The sequence below is a fragment of the Leopardus geoffroyi genome, chromosome B1 (genome assembly GCF_018350155.1).
Source record: "Leopardus geoffroyi isolate Oge1 chromosome B1, O.geoffroyi_Oge1_pat1.0, whole genome shotgun sequence".
In the NCBI taxonomy this organism is placed as follows: domain Eukaryota; kingdom Metazoa; phylum Chordata; class Mammalia; order Carnivora; family Felidae; genus Leopardus; species Leopardus geoffroyi.
In genome coordinates this window covers 44,402,225-44,424,041 of record NC_059327.1, presented here as the reverse complement: position 1 = coordinate 44,424,041, position 21,817 = coordinate 44,402,225, and the positions used below count along the sequence as shown (strand labels likewise).

Here is a 21,817-nt window from a genome sequence, read left to right as displayed (position 1 = left end):
CTGATCAGCCCAGGATACCTCTGTTTTCAGTTGCTGTTCAGTCCAGAGTGTCAATGTGCCATCAGGGTTCCGGCTTCATTCTCTGTGATTTCCTTGGCTCTGCTCTTCTAGATGCATCTTCAGCTTTGTTCGCCAGCTGACTCTGGGCGTGGGAGCAAAAGCAAATGTAGTACAGGTACAGAACTGATGAGGGAGCATAAGGCGAGCTGAAGGCAAAGCACAAGCTAGCACACACATCCCCCCCCCCTCCCCAGGTGGGATATATGTGATAGTCCTCAGGCACTCCTGGCTGCCTAAGAAAAGAAAAGGACGATCTTATCAATAGCCTAATCTCCAGAAACCTATAGACTCAGTTTATTGGAGCCTCAACATCACCCTCTTCTTCATAGTGATGTGGAGAACAAAGGCAGAAGGAAATGGCAGATAAAACTAAATTTCCGTATAACCTGCAACCCATTGGCAAATATTTGAGGAAGGCAGAATAAAACATTTCTTCAGGAACTCCCTACTCAATGTAAATGCTTTGCTACAGGGAAAAACAATCTTAGCTTGACAATAGTTAGGCCTCCAGTATCCTGAGTCTTCTTTAGCATATGAAAATGTCTTTGGAAACTTCCCCTTGACTTGACCTCCCCCAACTCCCAGGTATATAACCAGTCTCTCTTCAAGGTCCTGGGGCAGCTCTTTCTGTCCCCAGGTCCTGTCCCTGTGCTTCAGTAAAGTCACCTTTTTGCACCAAAGACGTCTTCAAGAATTCTTTTTTGGCTGTTGGCTCTGAACCCCATAAACCCCACCATCGCCCCACAACCTCATCATATGATTCCCAACGTGTGGTTATGAGTCTTTTCATCTGGACTCTGACCTTTGGTGCATACTTGGTGAGTACTTTTTCTTTTCCTTTACTTCATCTCAGGGGCTTTTTGAGAAATATAGTCTTATTGGTACACTTTCATGTCAATTGCTCAGGCTGCAATCCTTTAGCCCGTGGCTACTCTATGGGGAGGAGAAAGCCTGCCTTTTGGCTGGAAGTTAATACCCTAGTTGAAATGGTAATACTGATGAAGGAGAATGAGGCAGGCTGAGCACAAGGTAGCACCCACCATCTGCCCCTCCCACCCCCCCCACCCCCACCAGGTGGAATATGTATGATATTCCTCAGACACTCCTGGCTACCCAAGAACAAAGGAAAGGGGTTTAAGTGTTTGCCAAGGTAATGTGGGAAACTAAGGTAAATGAAAAATTAAATTCCCTTACTGCCTATTGCTGATTGCCAAGTCCTTGAACTAGCAGAGTGACCTCCCTCTAGGAGCTCAGCTGCCTCGATGATGACATTTTGCTAAGGGCAAAAGAGAACCTTAGCTTAACATTAACCCAACCTTGAGGATCCTGTAAGTCTACTTCCTTTATCTCAATTCCCCCAAGATATATGCTGGCAATCATGCTCCAAGCTTATGGCCCACCAATATACATCTGAAGGGTCTCATGACTGAGATTTTATTAAGCAGTGATAAATGTGTTTCTCTAGCAACAACTAGCCCCTCAATGTCCTGGAGACCTTGCTTCCAAAATTCCTTAGAGACTTACTCTATCCCTGACCCCCTCCCAACCTGAGGATATATAATGGGTTACCTGTCAGGACCCCAGTGCAGCTCTTCCTGCCCATGAGTCCTGTCCCCATGCTTTAATAAAATCAACCTTTTGCACCAAAGACATCTTCAAGAATTCTTTCTTGGCCATTGGCTATGGACCCCATGAACCACCCCCCCCCCCGCCATCACTTCAAAACTTCATCATTTGGTGCCCAACGTGGGACTATGAGTCTTTTCATCTGGACTCTAAGCCTTCGTGCAAATTTGGTGAGTATACCTTTCTCTTTTCCTCTTTTACTCTCATTTCAGGGTTGTTTTTGTTGTTGTTGTTGTTGTTGTTGTTGTTGTTTTTGAGAAGTATGGTCTTATTGGAACACTTTCAGGTCGATTGCTCAGGCTGCAATCCTCTTGCCTGTGGCTACTCTATGGACAGGAGAAAGTGCCTTTTGGCTGGAAATTAGTACCCTGGCCACACTGGTAATAAGATTCAGAAACTTGATGCCCTGTCTTTATTCCTGTCCTTATACAAGTTGTCTGTCTTGGGCATGGGACAGCCACCTAAGTGACTAGCATGGCTGCCAATCTTAAGACTCCTGTGTGAGGTTTCCTCCTGTTTGGTCTAACATGATCCTCTCCACATCTCTGGTCTAGCTGCTTCTGACCATGGGAACTCCACTGGGAGCCAGCTGAAACCAGTACCCAATTGAATGAAAACCCAGCTGGGGACTATTTCCCAAGAAGCCAGCTGTAAGGACTACATGTGTTGAAATGTCACTTAGATCATGATGGATTTCTAACTACTGTTTTCCATCCTTGTCCTCAACTACAGAATTGGGTAATTTTGTAAAACTTTTCCAGTGTTTTCTGTGGGTTAAAAATGGTGGGTTCTGGGGTACCTGGGTGGCTCAGTTGATTAAGCATCCAACTTTGGCTCAGGTCATGATCTTGAGGTCTGTGGGTTCAAGCCCTGCATCAGGCTCTGTGCTGACAGCTCAGAGCCTGGAGCTTGCTTTGGATTCTCTGTCTCCCCCTCTTTCTTCACCTCCCCTGCTCGCACCCTGTCTCTGTCTCTGTCTCAAAAATAAGCAATAAAAAAATTTAAAAAAATACCAGCGGGTTCTTCATGGCCTTCTCAGCACAGCAATATGCCATTCATATGCCAGCACCCATTTGTAGTCTAATGTTAATGCTAATCCTTTGCTAGAGGGAAAAACAACCTTAGCTTGACAATAGCTAGGCCTCCAGTATCCTGTGAGTCTTCTTTAGCATATGAAAATCCCTTTGGAAACTTCTCCTTGACTCTGCCTCTCCCCAACTCTAGAATGCAATGGGGAAGTGGGGGGAGAGCCAGCCTCTCTTCTACAGGGGCCCTTAGTGGCCAGTTGGTGATCACAGTGATTTTGTTCCAGGGACACTTTGGGTTGATTTGACACCTCAGGAACCTCTGACATATCCTACGTGCGGGACACCACTGGCAAGTCGGAGGGAATTTTTCTGGTAATGGACCTTCTCTCTCTAGGAGGAGCATGGGAGATTCTCTTTGGTACCCAGGGGCTCTCCCTTGGGATGCCTCTTTAACCCACTGGAAAGCATTGGAATTGCAAAACTTGGGAAAGTACTGATCTTCTTTAACACTGCATGGTCTTCATTGGATCCAGCAGTTAGATCTCTCCTGCAGGAAACAAGACAAATGAACAGAGATACCCTATCTAGGTCCAGCCCTTCATGGCTCTAAATCAGGACCTAGACTTAAGGGCCTCTTGCAGAATGTGTTTGCCTGAATATGTTTAACTAGTAAACTCCCTCCTGACATATTGGATGTCTAAACAGGCCTCCACCTGATAGAACTCAATCCCTGGAGGAAGCAGAGGCCATCCCTGATGAAGGGGATGCTGACTCTCTCTCTGTTCCTCTTCCTAATAGAGGGGGGCTTCTCTCTATTCATATCCCAGGTAATGGCTCTAATTGGAGCCAATTGTGGTTAGTATCCCTGGACTTTAAGGAATATTCTCAAGCAGAGCAGCTGATGAAACTCCCTTTGTTTCAGGGAAATTCCCTGTCTTCTCTGGCCTGACATGGACTGCATATTTCCACTTTGGAGGAAAACAAACATGGTGCCTGTTCCTCTGTCCACACTGACTACATGTAGAACCAGGAACCCTTTCCCTACCTGCTGGCAGCATCTTGCCTCTTCTGCCTCCTCCTGTTTCTGCACCACCTAGAGTGCGGCCTGCCTAACTGATTCTATACCATCCTCGGGGCCTGCAGCACCATTGGCTCTTCCTCCCACCCTCAGTGTCAAGGAACAAAGAGCACCCACTTGGACTGCCCACTTTAGCTTTCCCCACTAGTGTTCCAGGTAAAAATTGACAATGGGGAACAAATTGTCTTACATGGACACAGGTGGAACATATTTGATGTTTAAGCTACTTTAAGTTTGCTGGTTTGAGATAGACCTGTCTATCAGCATTAAATATGAAACTTTTATTCTACTAAGGTTTATTAAAAGTCAAATAAGCTTCTGTTATCTCTATTGCAATTTGTTAGCAAAAACATGACTTAAAATGATGGTTAATTCTGTCTCAAAGTTTGTATGGGTAATTGTTAAGATAGCTTTCAAAATCTTTGGTAACCTGAAACTTTACAGTTTTTTTTAATATTTTTTAAATGTTTATTTATTTTTGAGAGAGAGAGACAGAGTATGAACAGGGGAGGGTCAGAGAGAGGGAGACACAGAATCCAAAGCAGGCTCCAGGCTCTAAGCTGTCAGCACAGAGCCCGACGCGGGGCTCGAACCCACAGACTGTGAGATCATGACCTGAGCCGAAGTTGCACGCCCAACCAACTGAGTCACCCAGGTGCCCCGAAACTTTACAGTTTTGCTTCAGGTAAACACACACCCTGCTTCAGGTAAAACACCAGCCCTGGGTGAGCCCTGCTTCTCTCTCATTCTCTCTCTCTCTCTGCCCCCCATGTAATTCTCTCTCTCAAAAAAATATATATATACATATAAAAGAAAGAAAGAAAGAAAGAAAGAAAGAAAGAAAGAAAGAAAGATGAAAGAAGAAAGAAAGAAAGAAAGAAAGAAAGAAAGAAAGAAAGAAAGAAAGAAAAGAAAGAAAGAAAAGAAAGAAAGAAAGAAAAGAAAGATTGATTTAAAAAAAACAGTTCTTAAAGGGAGGTTCGAAGAGAAGGGCACCCTTATTAGCTGATCCAAAGAGCCAATTCCATTGCTAGAAATGTGGATCAAAAAAATGTTTGCACCTAATGTTTATGTCCACATAAACATGGTATGAGGTCTGGACCAGTGGTCACTGTGTGTTGTTCTCCTTTCACTTTTCTAGATGGACTTTATAGCACTTTCCTGCCCAGCATTGAACATTGAATGTACTGGGAATGGTTAAGTTCATCTTTAGTCCATAAGCTGCAGTATTATGGGTAACCACTTTCAGATGAAGAAAATGCATCTCACTCAGAGATCTAACTCCGAGCTGGTTGTTGAATGTGAGTATGGGTTGTTCTCTTTGGGGAGGAGACAGTAAGTTTTTATTTGCATGTGGAAAAATTTATTGTTAGTTTTAACCATTATTAAAATTACATGTTTGGGGAAAACAAGTATGGGCTGATGAGGTGGAAGGTAGAAGATGGTGATTTCAAAAGGTGGAAGGTGGTGATTTTTTGCTGAGTCCACCCAGAAGCCCTTTTCCTGCTCTTTCTGGTAGCAGGCCCCACCCCACTCCCCAGCTTTGGTTCCTGAATCCTGAGTCACAGTGCTTGCTCAGACAAGAGGCATGTGGCTCAAGCCTGCTCTGCTAGAGTCTTGTTGGAGCTGGAAGAGAAGAGATTTTCATTACTCTCTAGTCATAGAGCTATAAGGAAATGATCCTGAAGCTTTCAGAAACTACTGCCCTGTCATATAGGAAACCCCCCAAAATGATGTCAACTGCTTGTGAAGAGAAGTTGGAAGAAAGAACATTTGTTAGATGACTCAAGTCTCTGATTCTTGTATCAGTTTAGATTTGTGGTTGCAAGCGACAGAAATGGACTCTAGCTGATTTAAGTCTCCGAGGGATTTACTGGAAACATACGGTAGCTGACAGAATTGATAGGGAAGTTGGCGATTTGGAAGCAGGAGCATGGCCACCGTCAAACCACAAAAGGAAGCAGGTGGGGGATTCTACTGCTGAACAGCAGATGATGCTGTGATTTGCCCCACCCTCACAGTCCTCTGCTTGGCCTCGGGAAGGCTGGCTGCCACTACAGGCCCCAGATATGGGACTTTGTTGCCACAGATTCCGCGTGGGTCAGGACCCTTGCCATACTTCCTTCTCAACCTGGAGGCCCTGAAGGCCCATGGACCAGGAAGTCTGTACCTGATTGGCTGAGCCCATTCACGTGTTCCTCAGCCTCTCCTCCCCCCTCCTCTTCCCGCCCCCCCCCCCCACCCCAGCTAAGGGGGTGGAGCAGTTAGCCTGGTCGTTATGGCTTCAAATGTGGGAGGCCAGTTCTGCCTTTAGGAGACTTAGAAAATGGAGAGTTTGCCAAGAGGTACACAGTCTGGGCAGCAAAAAACGACAAATTTTCACAATTATATCACCCCTTTCCCTCTCAACTCCAATACCCCACACTTCCTCCCAGTAGTCTCAACTATTTCACAGAGTCTCAACTTATTTCACAGAGACAGAAAAGCTCTGGAAAGAGAGTTTCACATTTGCTGCCAATCTATTTGCCTAAGTACCCACCTGCTCCGTCTTCTAGTGCAGTGCTAGGGCCCACCTCTTCTGTGCCCCATCCTGGTCCACCCTTCGCCTTTGTGCCCTAGGTCCTGGCTACACTGTCCTGCAGCTGTCCTTCTTCTCCTCTGTAACCAGCCCCCTCCACTAGAACACACTCTCGAACATACAAACAGGCATCAAAACTCCCACCTTAAAAATCAGGAGCACTCCGTTGAACTCCCCTTCCTTCTCCAGCTGTTACCCCATGTGTCAGAGCTCATCTAAAGCAGAACTACGGTGAGTGGTGTGGGTATTGTAGGAATTAGAGCTCACACAATTGGAAGAGGACCCAGGGAAAGAAAGGGCCATGGAAGGGAGTTGGAGAATTTAAAGAAAAATCAGTAATCAGGCTGTCTGATGCACCTGCAGGTGGGCAAATCAGAGTGTAGAGGGAAATCCAGAAGCCAGGCACCTCCAGCTATAGAATTGGGACTAAGAAGGGAAAATGTGTGGAGAGGTCTATGGGAACATACGGCTTCTGTGCAGCTCCCTACATCTCTGAGTCTGCAGCCAACAGTTGTCAGAGTCAACAGGCTGGAAGCAGAGCTGGACATGGCATGGAGGAGAGTCTGAAGGCAAGCCAGGACCCACCAGCACCTCTGCTTTCTGCAGCTCACTCTGAAGTCCTTCAGGTAATTAACAGGTGCTACTTCACTTCTGCCTCTCATATCTTGGCAAATTTTTCCTCTTTGGACAACTCTACCCCCAGAATCTAATATGAATTCTGGGAAACAGAATGCCACTTGCTTTTGCCTCTCCTTTAACCCTCCTGCTGCAGCTTCTCAGTTGGCTTTGCTGGTTCCTTCTATTTTTTTTTTTTTTTAAGTCTGTTTCTTTTTTTTTTTTTTTTAACGTTTATTTATTTTTGAGACAGAGAGAGACAGAGCATGAATGGGGAGGGTCAGAGAGAGGGAGACACAGAATCTGAAACAGGCTCCAGGATTCTGAGCTGTCAGCACAGAGCCTGACGCGGGGCTCGAACTCATGGGCCAAGAGATCATGACCTGAGCTGAAGTTGGCCGCTTAACCGACTGAACCACACAGGCACCCCTGGTTCCTTCTATTTCTGACCTCTATACGTTAGAATGCTCCAGGGCTCGGTCCTCTGAGTTCCTTTTTTTTTTTTTTTTTTTTTTAATGCCTGGAGTTGTTTTTATTTTTTTTCCAGCTTTACCGAGATGTAACTGACATATGACATCAGGTAAGTTTAAAGTGTCCCCTGTGTTGATTTGATGCACTCTGAATTCTTCTCTTCTCTGTCTACAGTCACCATGCAGGTAAGCTTATCCACTCCTGTGAGCTTAAATACCCAGCCGTCAAATTTATATATCTAGTTACTTTTCTCCTAACCTACAGACTTGGAAATCCAAATGCCTATTGATATTCCAATAATTAATAGACTTTTCAAATTTACTGTGTCCAAAAACTTACACATAGCTTCATATCGCACCTCCCTCGCCCCCCGCCGTGGTACGTGGCAAGTCATTGTGCCAGGTGGTCAAGCCAAAAATCTTGGTCTCGTCCCTGACTTCTCTTTTTCTCTTATACCCTACATTCAAGCCCTTGGCAAATTGTGTGAGTTTTATTTTGTAACATACCTAAAGCCTGTTCACTCAATAAAAATTCACGGCTGAGATGCACGAGTTGATGAACACAGTGAACAATCTGTGTTTAAATGGATGACAGAGTGTACAGTCTGTGTGAAGATACAAAGACAAAGAAGAACATGAGTTCTTTAGTAAATGTAAGTGTGGTTGGAATAAAAGTGTATGGGGGAGGAGAGTGGTGGGAAATCAGATTAGGAAGATAGGCACTATCCATCTAATGCCACATCTCTCTGTTGAGGGTTCTGAAACTTACCCCCAAATGCTTCAGAAAGTCATTGAATGGGGGCACCCGGGTAGCTCAGTCAGTTGAGCGTCCAACTCTTGATTTGGGCTCAGGTCATGATCTCACAGTTTGAGATCGAGCCCCATGTCAGGCTCTGCACCGACAGTGTGGAGACTGCTTGGGATTCTCTCTCTCCCCACCTCTCTCCCTTCCCCTTTCCCACTTGCGTGTGTGAGCTCTCTCTCTCTCAAAATAAATAAAGAAATATTTTTTTAAAAGCCATTGAATGGGATGGAACTGGAGAGTGTTGTGCTAAGAGAAATAAGTCATACAGAGAAAGACAGATACCATATGTTTTCACTCTTATGTGGATCTTGAGAAACTTAACAGAAGACCATGGGGGAGGGGAAGGGGAAAAAAGTTAGAGAGGGAGGGGGGCAAACCATAAGAGACTCTTAAAAACTGAGAATAAACTGAGGGTTGATGGGGGGTGGGAGAGAGGAGAAAGTGGGTGATGGGCATTGAGGAAGGCACCTGTTGGGATGAGCACTGGGTGTTGTATGGAAACCAATTTGACAATAAATTTCATATTAAAAAATAAAAAAATAAAAGCCATTGAATGATATTAAGAAACGGAATGACATTGTCAGATTTATATTTTATAAAAATCTCTCTGGGGGCTTGTGGAGGATGAATTGGAGGGTATCCAGAACTCAGCAGGCCAAGTGGAGACTATTTTAGTTAATTTGGTTAAGAAGTGATGAGGGCCTCAGCTATGGCATTCGCTAATGGGTAGACTTGTCAGATGTCCTACACAAAAATACCAGGCACCAAACCAAGCAAGAGGGAGATGTTGGTGAGCAGGGGCAGTTCTGAAAAATACTTGCTTAACATAAACAATATCTTATGTGTCACTAATAATTTCCATTTGTTTTGGTACAACTTCTTTACCTCCTTACTGCTTTTTAATTTTTTTTAATATTTATTTATTTTTGAGACAGAGACAGAGACAGAGCATGAGTGGGGTGGGGGCAGAGAGAAAGGGAGACACAGAATCTGATGCGGGCTCCAGGCTCTGAATGGTGAGATCATGACCTGAGTCAAGGTCAGACTCTTAACCGACTGAGCCACCCAGGCACCCCTCTGCCTCCTTATTGTTTTTTAAAGAAACATATTTTTCATTACAACTTGCAAGAAATGTTAAAGGACAGCAAAGGCAAAGTTTAATTTTTTTTTCATTCCGTGAAGTCAGAAGTCCAATACCAGACCACCCAGGTCAATCACAGCTCGCCAGCAACCTTACCAAGGTACCTACCAACCAGACCAAGGATATGTGGGTAGGGATAAAAACAGTTTGCTCTTAAGACCAGTTCTACCCTCAGAAAATGGGAGGAAGCCATCACTCAGCTAGGCTCTGGAACTTGAGGTTGCTGGAGCAGTAAAGTTAGCCATCAGCCCCATATGTTTCTCCTTCCCCAAAAATGGTAGGAATTTCTCCATTGGAACAGCAGCTGCCTATGCTTCCCTTAGTTCCCCAGTCTCTCTCCCTGTGGTCCTGGGAGAATGTTCCAACATCAATTCGGCTTAGACTTGGGCCCAGGGGGAAGCCTGGGAGGAAGGGCTCACTCACATGATCCAGTGACTAGAGAGAAACCAGAGACACTGTGGGTGGCTCTGAGCTGATGCAAAGCTCTCCTGTCCCCATTTCTCTCTTCCCTGGGAAGAAGTGACCCATCCCTTGTCCCTTCTGGGAATACTAACAGCGGAAGCAACAATAGTTTATCTTGTGTTTTGTTAAAGAGATTTTGGGAACTGTGTTTGCTGTGTGTTCGTGGTATAAAGGGGTCTCCTCACTAGCATCTCAGAAATAAAACCTGTACTTAAATGGCTTTTGGACCTTTAGCTCCTAATTTTCTTAAAAAGTGTGTGGGGGCCAAGGAATCAGAGACTGACTGGTCATTCTCTCAGGTCTTCGTGAAAAACAAAGACTGAAAGACCCCATTCCTCGGACACCCAAGCAAGAGTCTCCGATGGTCCTTTGGAAAAATAGTAAACCATGGCAGATCATGGGATCTTCCTGAGCTCATGGTCCATTGTCTTTGGTTTCTGATGGGAAACCTTTAAAAACACCACCAGAGAGGGGCACCTGGGTGGCTCAGTCAGTGGAACATATGACTCTTGATCTCAGGGCTGTGAGTTTGAGCCCCATGTTGGGTGTAGAGACAGCTTAAGAAACATAAACCTAAAAACAAAACAAAACAAACAAAAATAACAAAAACAGAAAACTGCCACCAGAGAAGTACAGTTAAAAAGAACAGCCTTGGGCAGAATTGTGCAGTGAATCTACATTTGTTTTCTGTTGTTGTGTAGCAAATGACTACAAACATCACAGCTTAGAACAACACACATTTATTAACTCACAATTTCCATGTGTCAGGAGTCTGGCCATGAGGGAGCTGGGTCTTCTGCTCAGGGTCTCACCGGGCTGCAGTGACAATGTCAGCCAGGGCTACAGTCTCATCTGGGACTCAGGGTCCTCTTCCAACTCACATGATTGTTGGCAGGATCCACTTCCTCGCAGTTGTGGAACTCATAGTGGCTAGCATCCTTGAGGCCAGCAAGAGTATCTTTCTGACTTCTTCCAGCTCTGACCCCTGACTTTCTTTTAAAGGTCTCTCACCTGGTTAGGTCAGGCCCACCCAGGATAATCTACCTTTTTATTAACTTAAATAAATTGAGTAGTGTTGTATGGAAACCAATTTGACAATAAATTTCATATATTGAAAAAAAAATCAATTGAGTAGAGACCTTAATCTCATCTTTGAAATTCTTTCACCTCTGCTACATAATATAACATAATCACAGGAGTGATATCCCATCACCTTTGCCATATTCTATTCATTAGGAGCAAATTACAGGGGTGCCTGTGTGACTCGACTGGTTAAGCATCCAACTTCGGCTCACGTCATGATCTTGTGGTTCGTGAGTTTGAGCCCCACGTCGGGCTCTGTGATGTCAGCTCAGAGTTTGGAACCTGCTTCCAATTCTGTGTCTTCCCCTCTCTCTGCCCTTCCCTGCTCATGCTGTCTCTCTCTGTCTCAGAAATAAACATTTTTAAAAATTTTTTTTTAAAAAGAAGCAAATTACAGGTCCCACCCACATTCAAGAGGAGGGAATAATACAAGGACATGGGTCCTTGGGGTTTCTCAGAATTCTGCCTACCACAGAGTCCAAGAGCTTCTGGAGAGAACAGCCCTTTCCTGAAGGGTAAATGGAGTGGATTATAATCTTTGAGACTGGAACTCTGAGTTAAAAGATTTATGTGTCTCTCACTGTAGTGGGCTAAATAGTAGTCCCCGAATATATGTCAACTTGGAATCTCTGAATATGACCTTATTTGGATTAAGCGTCTTTACAGATATAATTAAGGTAAGGATCTTGACATGAGATTATCCTGGATTAGGATAGGCTCCAAATCCAATGACATGTGTTCCTGTAGGAGACAGAAAAGAGACCCTTACAGACACAGGGAGAAGGTGAGAACAGAGGTAGAGATCGGAGTGATTTTTGTCTACAAACCAAGGAATGCTAAAAATTGCCAGGGCCACCAGAAGCTGGGAAAGAGGCATGGGATGGATTCCTCCTCAGAACCACCAGAAGGAGCCAGTCCTATTGACACTTTACTTTCAGACTTCTGACCTCCAGAATTATGAGAGAATAAATTTCTGTTGTTTTAAGCCATCGAGGTCATCAAGGTCAACTTGTTGCAGCAGACTTGGAAAACGAATACACTCACTGATCATTGTCCCCAAGCGAATCAACGTCAAAAAATGGACTTGATGGTCTCAGGTGCAACACGAACTCAGACTCGATAGAGATGCCAGTTCCCAGAGATCAGAGGTGCCCTAAGAGGTAGCAAAGCAGGGCAGCTCTACAACCCAAGCTACATTCATCACGGAATGTCAGCAGATGCCCATTCATTTCTACCCTCTTTTGTTATCCCTTCATTGATGAATTTGTTTGATTCAGCTACTGTTTAAAATATGGGGAGGCTAAAATAACTGTGGCTTAAACAAGATAGGAGTTTATTTCTCCTTCACTTAAGGGTCTTAAACATAGGCAGTCCATGGTGGAAATGATGACTCCACATTATTGAACACCCACGTTCTTCTGCCATTTGCAACACATAGTTGCCATCTCATGACCTAAGGTGGCTGCTTCAGTTCCTACCGTCACACCTGCATTCCAGCCAGTGGAAAAGGTAGAAGTTGGATGTGAAGGATGTGTCCTTTTCCTTTAATGGCAGACCTGGAAGTTGCACACCTAAACCGGCTAGACCTTAGTCACATAGTCAGACCTAGCTACTAGCTGCAAGCGAGGCTCCAGGGTATCTTCAGCAAGACCCGGTGCCCAGCTAAGGGTTCTACCACTTAGGCTAAGACCCCAGTTTCTTCCTAAAACCTAAGGAATAAAGGAAACCGGAGAGGGGAGAGCAACTTCTGTCCACAGGAGACAACACAAGGTCTGACTTGTTCAGTGGCCTCCCAAATCTGGGGCCAGTGGAGAAGGGAGGAAAGTCCCCGAAATGGAAATCCATAAGTAGATCAAACGCCTACCACCCTTCAAACTGATAACAGGATGAAGAAGAACCTTGAAAATGTGGGTTTAAAACAGCAGGGATGATGGGGCTCCTGGGTGGCTCAGTCAGTTAAGCGTCCGACTCTTGATTTCAGCTCAGGTCATGATCTCAGGGCTCATCTGTGCTGACAGTGTGGAACATTTTTGGGCTTCTCTCTCTCTCTCTCTCTGCCCCTCCCTCACTCTCTCTTTTTCCCTCTCTGTCTCTCAAAGTAAACAAACTAAAAAAAACAGTAAGAATGGGGTGCCTGGGTGGCTCAGTAAGTTAAGTGTCTGATTTCGGCTAGGGTCCCACATTGGGCTCTGTGCTGACAGTGTGGAGCCTCCTTGGGATTCTTTCTCTTCTTTTCTCTCTGCCCCTCCCCTGTTTGTTCTTTCTGTCTAAAAAATAAATATACTTTAAAAAATGGAAAAAAAAAACCCAGCAGGAATAAGATGAGTACAAAAAAGCTAGGAGTATAGTATTCCTCCTTCCCATACCCTCTGTTGTGGGTTGAACTGTGTCCCCCTTAAAGAATCGCTGAAGTCCTATCTCCCGGAACCTGTGAGCGTGACCCTATTTAGAAATAGGGTCTTTGCAGATGTAATCAAGTTAAAATGAGCTCATACTGAATTAAGTTGGGCCCTAATGCAATGACTGGTGTTGTTATAAATGTGGACACAGACACACAGGCAGAGGCCATGTGAAGACAAGCAGAGCTTTTGGGTTTTTTTTAAATATTTATTTTTGAAAGAGAGAGAGAGACAGAGCACGAGCGGGGGAAGGGCAGAGAGAGGGAGACACAGAATCAGAAGCAAGCTCCAGGCTCCGAGCTGTCAGCGCAGAGCCTGACATGGAGCTCGAACTCATGAACCACGAGATTGTGACCTGAGCTGAAGTCGGACGCTTAACCAACTGAGCCACCCAGGCGCCCCCAGAGTTGTAATCACACAGCTACAAGCCATGTGATGCCAAAGATTGCCAGCAACCAGGAGAACGTGTAAAAGGCAGCCAAGGATTCCTCTCCTAGAGCTTTCGGAGAGAGAATGATCCTGCCAATACCTTGATTTTTTCCTTCTAGCCTCCAGAACTATGAGGAAAGTAATTTGTTATGCCAGCCCTAGCAAACGAATTGACCGTCTCCCTTTCTGGTTTCTCGTGGCCTTGTTCTAATGAACCTTTGCTATAATGTACCATAAAGCCCTGACATCCAGAAGTGCTCTGTGTCCTAAACTTCTGTCTCTCCTTAAAATTTAGCTCATCGCTGGGGTGCCTGGTGACTCCATCAGTTGAACATCCAGCCCTTGATTTTGGCTCAGGTCATGATCTCAGGGTCATGGCATCAAGCCCCTCATTGGGCTCCGTGCTGAGTGTGAGCCTGCTCAAGATCCTCTCTCTCTCTCCATCTGCCCCTCTCCTCCCTCCTCTCTTTCTAAAATTAAAGAAAAAAAATTAGCTCATTACAAATGCTGTGTGGGAAATGGAAGGGTGAGCCAAACTAGGACCGAAACGTCAGACACAGGCCAGATGAGAGTCTGAGTGTGAAAAAGGAGCCAGAGGGGGAGATGTGCATGTGACATGGATATGAAACCAGGGGCATCAATCCGAGGCGCGGATGAACCTGCAGAAGAAAGATGAGGTGGGACGTGCCCACCCTGGCCAAAGACAAGTCCAAGATCTAAGCTGTCTACGGAGGCAGGACCATCCGCAAATCAAAACCCCAGAGGCCTGGGACTAGTCCTCGCTGCCTACTCCAATGACTCCGCTTACACTGGAGGAGTCCTTTGGTTTCCAAAGGTTTTCCTTCGGTTTCCTGGTTTATATGTCACCTCTTAGTTGGTCTTCAAAACCAGTCTGCGTGGGCTGAGTAGAACAATAATAGACTTCCATTCAATTCACAGGCAAACAAAATGTCAGAGATGCAAGTAACCTGCTCGGTGTCACATAACTGATTATCAGTGTGTGTGGAGGGGAGGAAAATGAAATTTGGAGTCTGGTAGGCTGGGTTAGAAGCTATCTGATTTCGGGGCACCCGGGTGACTCAGTCAGTTAGGCATCCAACTCTTGATTTCAGTGCAGGTCATGATCTCATGGTCCGTGAGTTCGAGCCCCATGCCAGGCTCTGTGCTGACAGTGCAGAGTCTGCTTGGGATTCTCTCCCTCTCTCTCAGTCCCCACACCCCCTCCACACACACACTTGAAAATAAATAAATAACTTTAAAAGAAGAAGAAGAAAAGGAGATATTTGGTTTCTATGCGGTTCTACTGTTTGTTTGGTATCACTTCACCTGCCATTTGTAGATCGCCTCTTACAGCGTTGGCTTATTGACTGATGCTCACTCAGTAAATGACCATTTCCTTCCTCCTCCCTTTCTTGCTTCTCCAGCTCCAAGTGTGGTGCTCATTACACTACCAGTGTTGCCTTTCTCTGACTAAAGTGATCTTGGCTAGGCACAGTTCACCTCTCTAGAAGTCAGTTTCTTCACCTGCTTTATCAAAGGGTTGGACTAAATCATTCGCAAGGTCTCTTCCAGCCCTGATAGTCTGTGGCCTGAACACTGCCTTCCTGCCGCAGGTCCCAACGGACCCACCCTGTGAAGCCCACACCTGTTGGACCTGCCATCGCCATCAGGTGGCGCCCGGCACCCTTTACGCCTTGGGTGGAGGAAAGTCTGAAGCTGCGATGCTCGACCTCAGCCAGCACAGAGCTTTAGGAGAGCTAGCCCTAGAGAGGAGAGAAAGTAAACCTTTCTCCATTTACTTTATAGATGAGGAAACTGAGGAAAGCGTTTTGCTTTTCCTTCGTATCATAATAGGACGAGGTAGGAAAGATTAGATGGCCTCCTGGAGTTCCTGCTAATTTAACTGAGTTGCCTCAACCCATTGTCCTGTAGTGGACCACATCCAGGGCTTTTTTGCACAGCGTCGGGGAGGGCATTAGCTGTGCTCCCCATTGCAGGTTCCCGCTCCTCTGGAGAGACATGCAAACACGAATATATGCACGCAGCCAGGAGGCATGAGAGGGAGCCCAGATGATTGGGTTTTAGGATCAAAACACAAAGGAGCATGATTTCCATGGCCTTCACCTATGCCCCCAGAATGAAAGGAGCAAGGCTGCTCCCGGTTTGTAAGAGCTTGAGGAATGGAGCTGGTGGGGATTGATAGCCCCGTGACTGCCCGTGACAACCACAGCCGGCGCTGACCACTGTTCCCCAGAAGAATCTACCACGGGGAGCGTCCCAGGAAAGCCTGCTCTCCGCCTCCTCCTTACCCTGATTCTGCCTGCTCCTTCGAGGCTCCACCTGAAGCAGAAGGTCAAGTCACCTCTGGACTAGCCAGTCACTCCTCATCCGCTCTCTGCCAAGTTCCGCCCCCTTCGCGCTGTCATCTCTGTGCATGCCCAGCTCCTGCTAACAGGTTCTAGGAAGGCCAGGGGTCCACAGGCTCGCTCAGTCTCATCGGTCTGTAAGTCTTCACCTCTCTAGCTTCAGAGGATGGTTGTTTGCTCAGGCCCCGTTAGCAAAAGCAGCCTGCTCAGCATCCAAGATGTAAATCTCCCCCAGCCTGACACCTGGCCACAAGTTGCCGGAGAGACGACCAGAATGGCTGACTCTCCATCTGTCAGATGCACTGGTGACAGTTTGCAGATGGAGTCCACAGCCCAGTGCAAGTCTAAACACTCTAAAGGAGCCTGACAGCTGGTACATGGGTGTGTGTCAAGCAAGACTCACGCAGTATGAGCTCTTGGATAACGTTCAAGGACATTTCTCCAAGCCAGAACCCCACTCTCTGCCCCCCTCCCAAAAATCATCCTTCTTCCCTGCCCAGGAATGACTGGACAACTTTCCTCAGTGATGTTGCAAAAATATCCAGAGATGGAGAGAGGGGGCCCTCTTACTTATCCCAGGCCAAAGCAAGACTTCTTTCTCCACTAAGCATTCAAAAGTTGAGTCCTTGCCAAGAAACCTCCCACACACCTCGGACCCCAGAGATCTCACACTGCTCTGGATTCAAAAGGAGAAAGTCATCTTTGGTATGCAAACATCCTGAGAAATAAAACATGGGCTCCTGGAGGAAAGGGAGCCGCATAGGCCAGGTCAAATTCACAGGGAACACCCATATGTGGAAATCCACTGGGCTTATCCTCAGGACAGATCAAAATTTCATAACTCCAGAGCCCCCAAACCCACCTGTGCACCACACACCGCTGTCACACAGCACATTAAATATTTGATGATTTCCTGGTCATCCTGTACCTCAGCCTGGGCAATGGTCTCTGCTTACGGAGTTTAAGTAAGAACTCGCAAAATGATTCAGTGGTTGCCACAGAAATTTCCTTTCCATAGGAAACTGCTGATAAGGTTCATAACAATTGGAATAAGGAAACAACTTTATCAACTGGCTCAAACTTGGGACTCCAATTTTACTTCAAGAGGATAACATTGATTTCTGCAGCCCAGGAAAGGTAGAGGTTATGGAAAGGAAGCATCAGAATACATTTATAACCAAAGACATTTGCCCAACACAGACACCACTCTGGGCCTCCAGACACACATACACGTACAACACTAGACAAAACTGGTTCCCGAGGGCAATGGGATCTTAGAAATTCACTGCTGGCTTATAGCATGGGAGCTGACATATGCCCATAGACCCTGATCCTGAGCACAGCAAACTCTGTCCTCCTATGAGCACTACACTCAAGTCTTTGGGTAGCATGGCTTTGCTACCCACTTGCAACTGGGTTCCATGAATTTTGGAAAGGTGGACAAACAGGAGTGTCAAACGCTTAAACTCACTCCCCTTTACCCAAACAGACTTCTCATTTTTTGTTTCATGAGGATTAGGAAGAAAGGGGCAAGGACTAGTCCTAATTTACCGCATTTGTCAAAAGCCAGCTCTAAGAAGGGTGTAAGTGGATTATGGGGGTGGTGCGGGATGGAGAAAAGAAGGCAATAGAGGAATCGCATTCACTAATATTTATTCATTTGATGCTAAAAGGAAAAGAAGGGATCTGTTCTAATGGTTCGGCCTCCTACGAATCCCGGAGCCACCCCCCCCCACCCCCCTCCAAAAAAAAAAAAACCCTGAAGAAGTCCTTCTGGCACTGCTGTGAGGTAGATCAGAGCTGTCCTGTGTCCAAAGTGGGGGAGGCCGGTGCTTAGAGATCCGTAGCGATGTGTCAGGGACAAAACCCCAAAGCTGCACCTTTGCTAGCTTCCTGCTCCCAGCCTAGGCCACAGAGCAAGCAGCGAGCAATCTTGGGGAGCACTGAGTGGTCCGTCAGGTCTAGGCAGCAGGAGGGATGGAAGGAGGAGTGCTGTCTCTGCCCTAACCACACAGCACAGAAGTGAGCAAGGTGACAGGTGTCCCACCAAAGCTAGTCCGGCTGCTCCAGGCTGCTGGATACTTCAGCTGCTGAGGTAGTGGTGAAGCTCAGGGCTTAGAAAAGTTCTCTCAGAAAGAGAGAGGCAGAGAGGATAGTGAAAACCCACCTGCTAAAGATTTTCCCTCCCCAGTCGGCCCCCCTCCCCACCCCAAGGCCAAGTCACCAGTTTCTGGAGGTCAGAGATTTCCAGCTGGGAAACTCCACAGGGCTCATTCTAAACAGAGGCCAGAGGCTTTCCAAAAGTTCTGGATGAACAGAGTTGTTTCTTGTCGTTCAGGACCTAAGAAATTCCCCCAGGAAGCCCTGAAAAATGGAGATAATATATCTTGGGGTGAGGGGCACCGGGTGGGAACAGAAGCCCTAAAGAGCAGGGATGAAAGTCAGGGACCCTGGAAAGAATATGTATGTAATCACACAAAAGCATCCGGGCTCCACCCAACCACAAAATACCCACCCCCATCGCCAGTCCTGTTCCTGCCAGGGAGAAGAACTGGGGCTCCCAGGTTCCCCTACTCCTGTTTACCCTTCATAGCCGAAGCAGAGTCTCACCTCCACAGCTATCAAACCTTTCAAAGAAACCACAGCTGAGGCTAAGGGCCGGGGCGGGGGCGGGGGCGGGGGGTGGGGTGCTCTATTCTTCTCCGCAAGTCAAAGCCAGCCCAAGTGGCGGCAAGAAATATGGGAGGCCAAAGAACTGGGCTAGAAAATCTAGAGCTGACCAGGCAGGCCCACGGTAAAGCCGCACTTCCTGGCCACACTTCCCGCACTGGGTCCTGGGGTGAAGAACAATCCTCCGCCTTTCTTTGCTTCAACCCTGGGGCAGGTGGGTGGGATGCCGGAGAAAAAAAGTGTCCTGGGTTCCCTTTTGGTTCCGTCCTCCTTGTCCCCCTTCTTTCGCTGCAGAGACCTCCCCAACCCCACCTTCTCCTCCCGAACCCCAAACTCTGAGAAATGACCACATGAGACACCGAATGCTTCCAGATCCTGAGCCGCCAACCCCTTCGCTTCGGTTACCTACCCGACTCTGCGGGCCTGGTCAGCGCCGCAGGGGCATCCGAGGTTTCTCCAGCCCCGGAGGCTGCTGCGTGGCGCTCCTCCCGCCGGCAGCGGCACAGCAGGCGGCGAAAGGCGCTGCGAAAGTCGGGGCTGCGGCAGTAGATGAGCGGGTTAAAGGCGGAGTTGGCATAGCCTAGCCAGTTAAGGGCCAGGAAAGCCGGGCTGGGAACCAGAGAGGGGCCCCCGAGGGCGCGCACCACGTTGGCCACAAAGAAGGGCAACCAGCAGAGAGAGAAGGTCCCCATGATGAGACCCAAGGTGCGCAGGGCCCGGTGTTCCCGGAGAGGCAGAAGGCGCGCGGGCCGCCGACCGTAGGAGGGCACCCCTGCGGGAGAAGCGCACGGCCCCGCCGGGGCGGGGGACAGAGAGCGAGACACGGCCGACGGAGACTCCCCTGGCGGGAAGCGGCCCAGCTCTCCGCGCAGCAGGCGCAGCTGGCGCGTAGCCACGACGAAAACGCGCGCGTAGACGAAGAGCATCACAAGGAGCGGAAGGTAGAAGGAGACGGAGGAGGAGAGCAGCGCGTAGGGTATGTTGGAGGCGAAGGCGCAGCAGTGCGGATTGGAGTGGCAGCGCTGCGCCTCGGCGTCGGCTCCCACGCGCCACCATTTGCTCATGATGGGCGCAAACGACACCGCCGCTGACACGACCCACACCAGTACCACGGCTGCCCGGGCGCGCCGTTTGGTGACCAGGGCGCCGTAGCGCAGCGGGTTCGTCACTGCCAGGTAGCGGTCCACGGCCAGGGCGCACAGGGTTTCAATGCTGGCCGTCACACACAGCACGTCCACTGAGGTCCATAGCTCGCAACCAGTGGCGCCCAGGGGCCAGTGGCCGGTCAGTGCCAGGGTGGCCCCTGGCGGCACTACCAGAAGTCCCACCACCAGGTCTGCTGTGGCCAGCGAGGTCACGAACACGTTGGTCATGGTCTGGAGTCTCGGCGTCCGAGCGATGGCCACGATGACCAGCAGGTTGCCTCCCACGGTGGCCAGCACGGCCAGCGCCAACAGCGCCCCCGCCAATGCCACCGCCCACGGCACCCCCGGCAGCCCACTCGTGTTGGCAGTATTGGGCGTCAGGGTGGGGGCATCCGGCCACGAAGCCAGAGAGCCGTTCCCGTGAGGCCACGGAGCCATTCCCGCGGCGCGCGTGGGGCGGGAGGGAAAGAGAGAAGGGGTCTCCCAGCTCACCCGGCTCGGGGGCGGGGACAGCGGGGCGTGGGAGCGATTTCCCGGGCCTGGGCCATTTTCCCTAGTTGACCGGGGCGAGAACGCTCAACCCCCCCCCCCCCCCACTACCCGCCCCGGTGCCACTGCTTGGGGTGGGGAGGAGTGGAGGCCCTTAAAGGGGCAGCGGCCAACAGTCTCTATGCTGGGCGCCAGGAAGGGAATTGGAGGGAGGGGAGGGAAATGAGATGGATGTCTGAGTTTTCCTGTAACCTTATCTGGAGTGCCGACACCCGGACTTCTCTGCCACCATGTGCCCACTCCTGCCGTGACCACCGCAGGCACTCAGCGCAACACTCCGTCGGCACTGATTGCCTGGAACGCCGCACCAATTTCCCCGGAAGGTCCTGCAGCGACGTTAGCAGAAAGGTCATGAAGACATCACCACCACCGCCTTACCTTGTCAGAGGAAAAGGGAACCCTCCCAGGGCCAGCAAAATGATCCCCACTAGCACCGCACCTACTTAAGGGTCCTTCTCTAAAATATTGTAAGTCAAAGTATCTTCTCTCTTTTCCCGAGACTTCGCGCCAATGAGACTTGGCCCCTTTCCCTTCTATTTCATTTACCTGCCCTGCCCCTCCAGTTCTCCGTTGTCTTGTTGCCGTTCTTTTCAGTTAGCAGGGAAATTTGATGTTTTCCTGGAGTCTTTATACTTGCCTGCTCATTTGAATTTTGATTAGGCTTCTCATAGCCTAAGATGCTGAAAGTTTCCATTTCTCCATCTTCCCCATTGCCCCTTGCCCCTTCCACACACCTTTCCACCTAGAGAATTTCCAGATGGGTCCCTGCTTTTAAAATTTCTTTAAAATTGAGGGCACCCAGGTGGCTCAGTCGGGTAAGCATGGGACTTCGGCTCAGGTCACGATCTCAAGGTTGGTGAGTTTGAGCCCTGCCTTGGGCTCTGGGCAGATGGCTCAGAGCCTGGAGCCCTGCTTTGGATTCTGTGTCTCCCTCTCTCTCTGGCCCTCCCCTGCTCTCTCTCTCTCTCTCTCTCTCTCTCTCAAAAATAAACATTAAAAAATAAATTAAAAATTACCTTTATTTTTTTATGTTTATTTATTTATTTTGGGAGAGCGAGTGAATCCCAAGCCCGCTCCGTACTGTCAGGCGCCCCGACATAACACCTTTATTAAATCCTATCACAACCTGATCCTGGAGCTGTCTTGCTTCCACCCGGGGTAACAACGGGACAAAAGGGGAAAAAATGATCATGGAAAATGCCTCCGGGGCCATACCCTCACATGTCTCTTTTGAACAGCTCTATATTTCAAAAGAACGCTGTATGGTCTAAGCAATCCCTCTGGGAGGCTGAGCCCGGGGTTGGGAGTAAGAA

At 48.1% G+C, this 21,817-nt stretch overlaps 1 protein-coding gene across 3 annotated transcripts; it reads right to left on the bottom strand.

Moving 5' to 3' along the window:
- Positions 1-21: 21 nt before the first annotated feature.
- On the bottom strand, positions 22-21,344 carry ADRB3 (adrenoceptor beta 3). Of its 3 annotated transcripts, none has more exons than XR_006708145.1 (3): positions 19,220-21,344; positions 18,365-18,504; positions 22-142 (listed from the first exon to the last, which is right to left on the bottom strand). XR_006708145.1 is itself a non-coding variant. In XM_045460629.1 (2 exons), exons 1-2 carry the CDS (start codon positions 20,391-20,393, stop codon positions 120-122), a joined length of 1,197 nt encoding a protein of 398 aa, XP_045316585.1. In that variant the 5' UTR covers positions 20,394-21,344; the 3' UTR covers positions 22-119. The 3 variants fall into 3 exon arrangements, 1 of the variants encoding a protein (XP_045316585.1); XR_006708143.1 differs by lacking the exon at positions 22-142 and adding an exon at positions 17,776-18,266; XM_045460629.1 differs by lacking the exon at positions 18,365-18,504.
- Between the last annotated feature and the right edge of the window lie 473 nt (positions 21,345-21,817).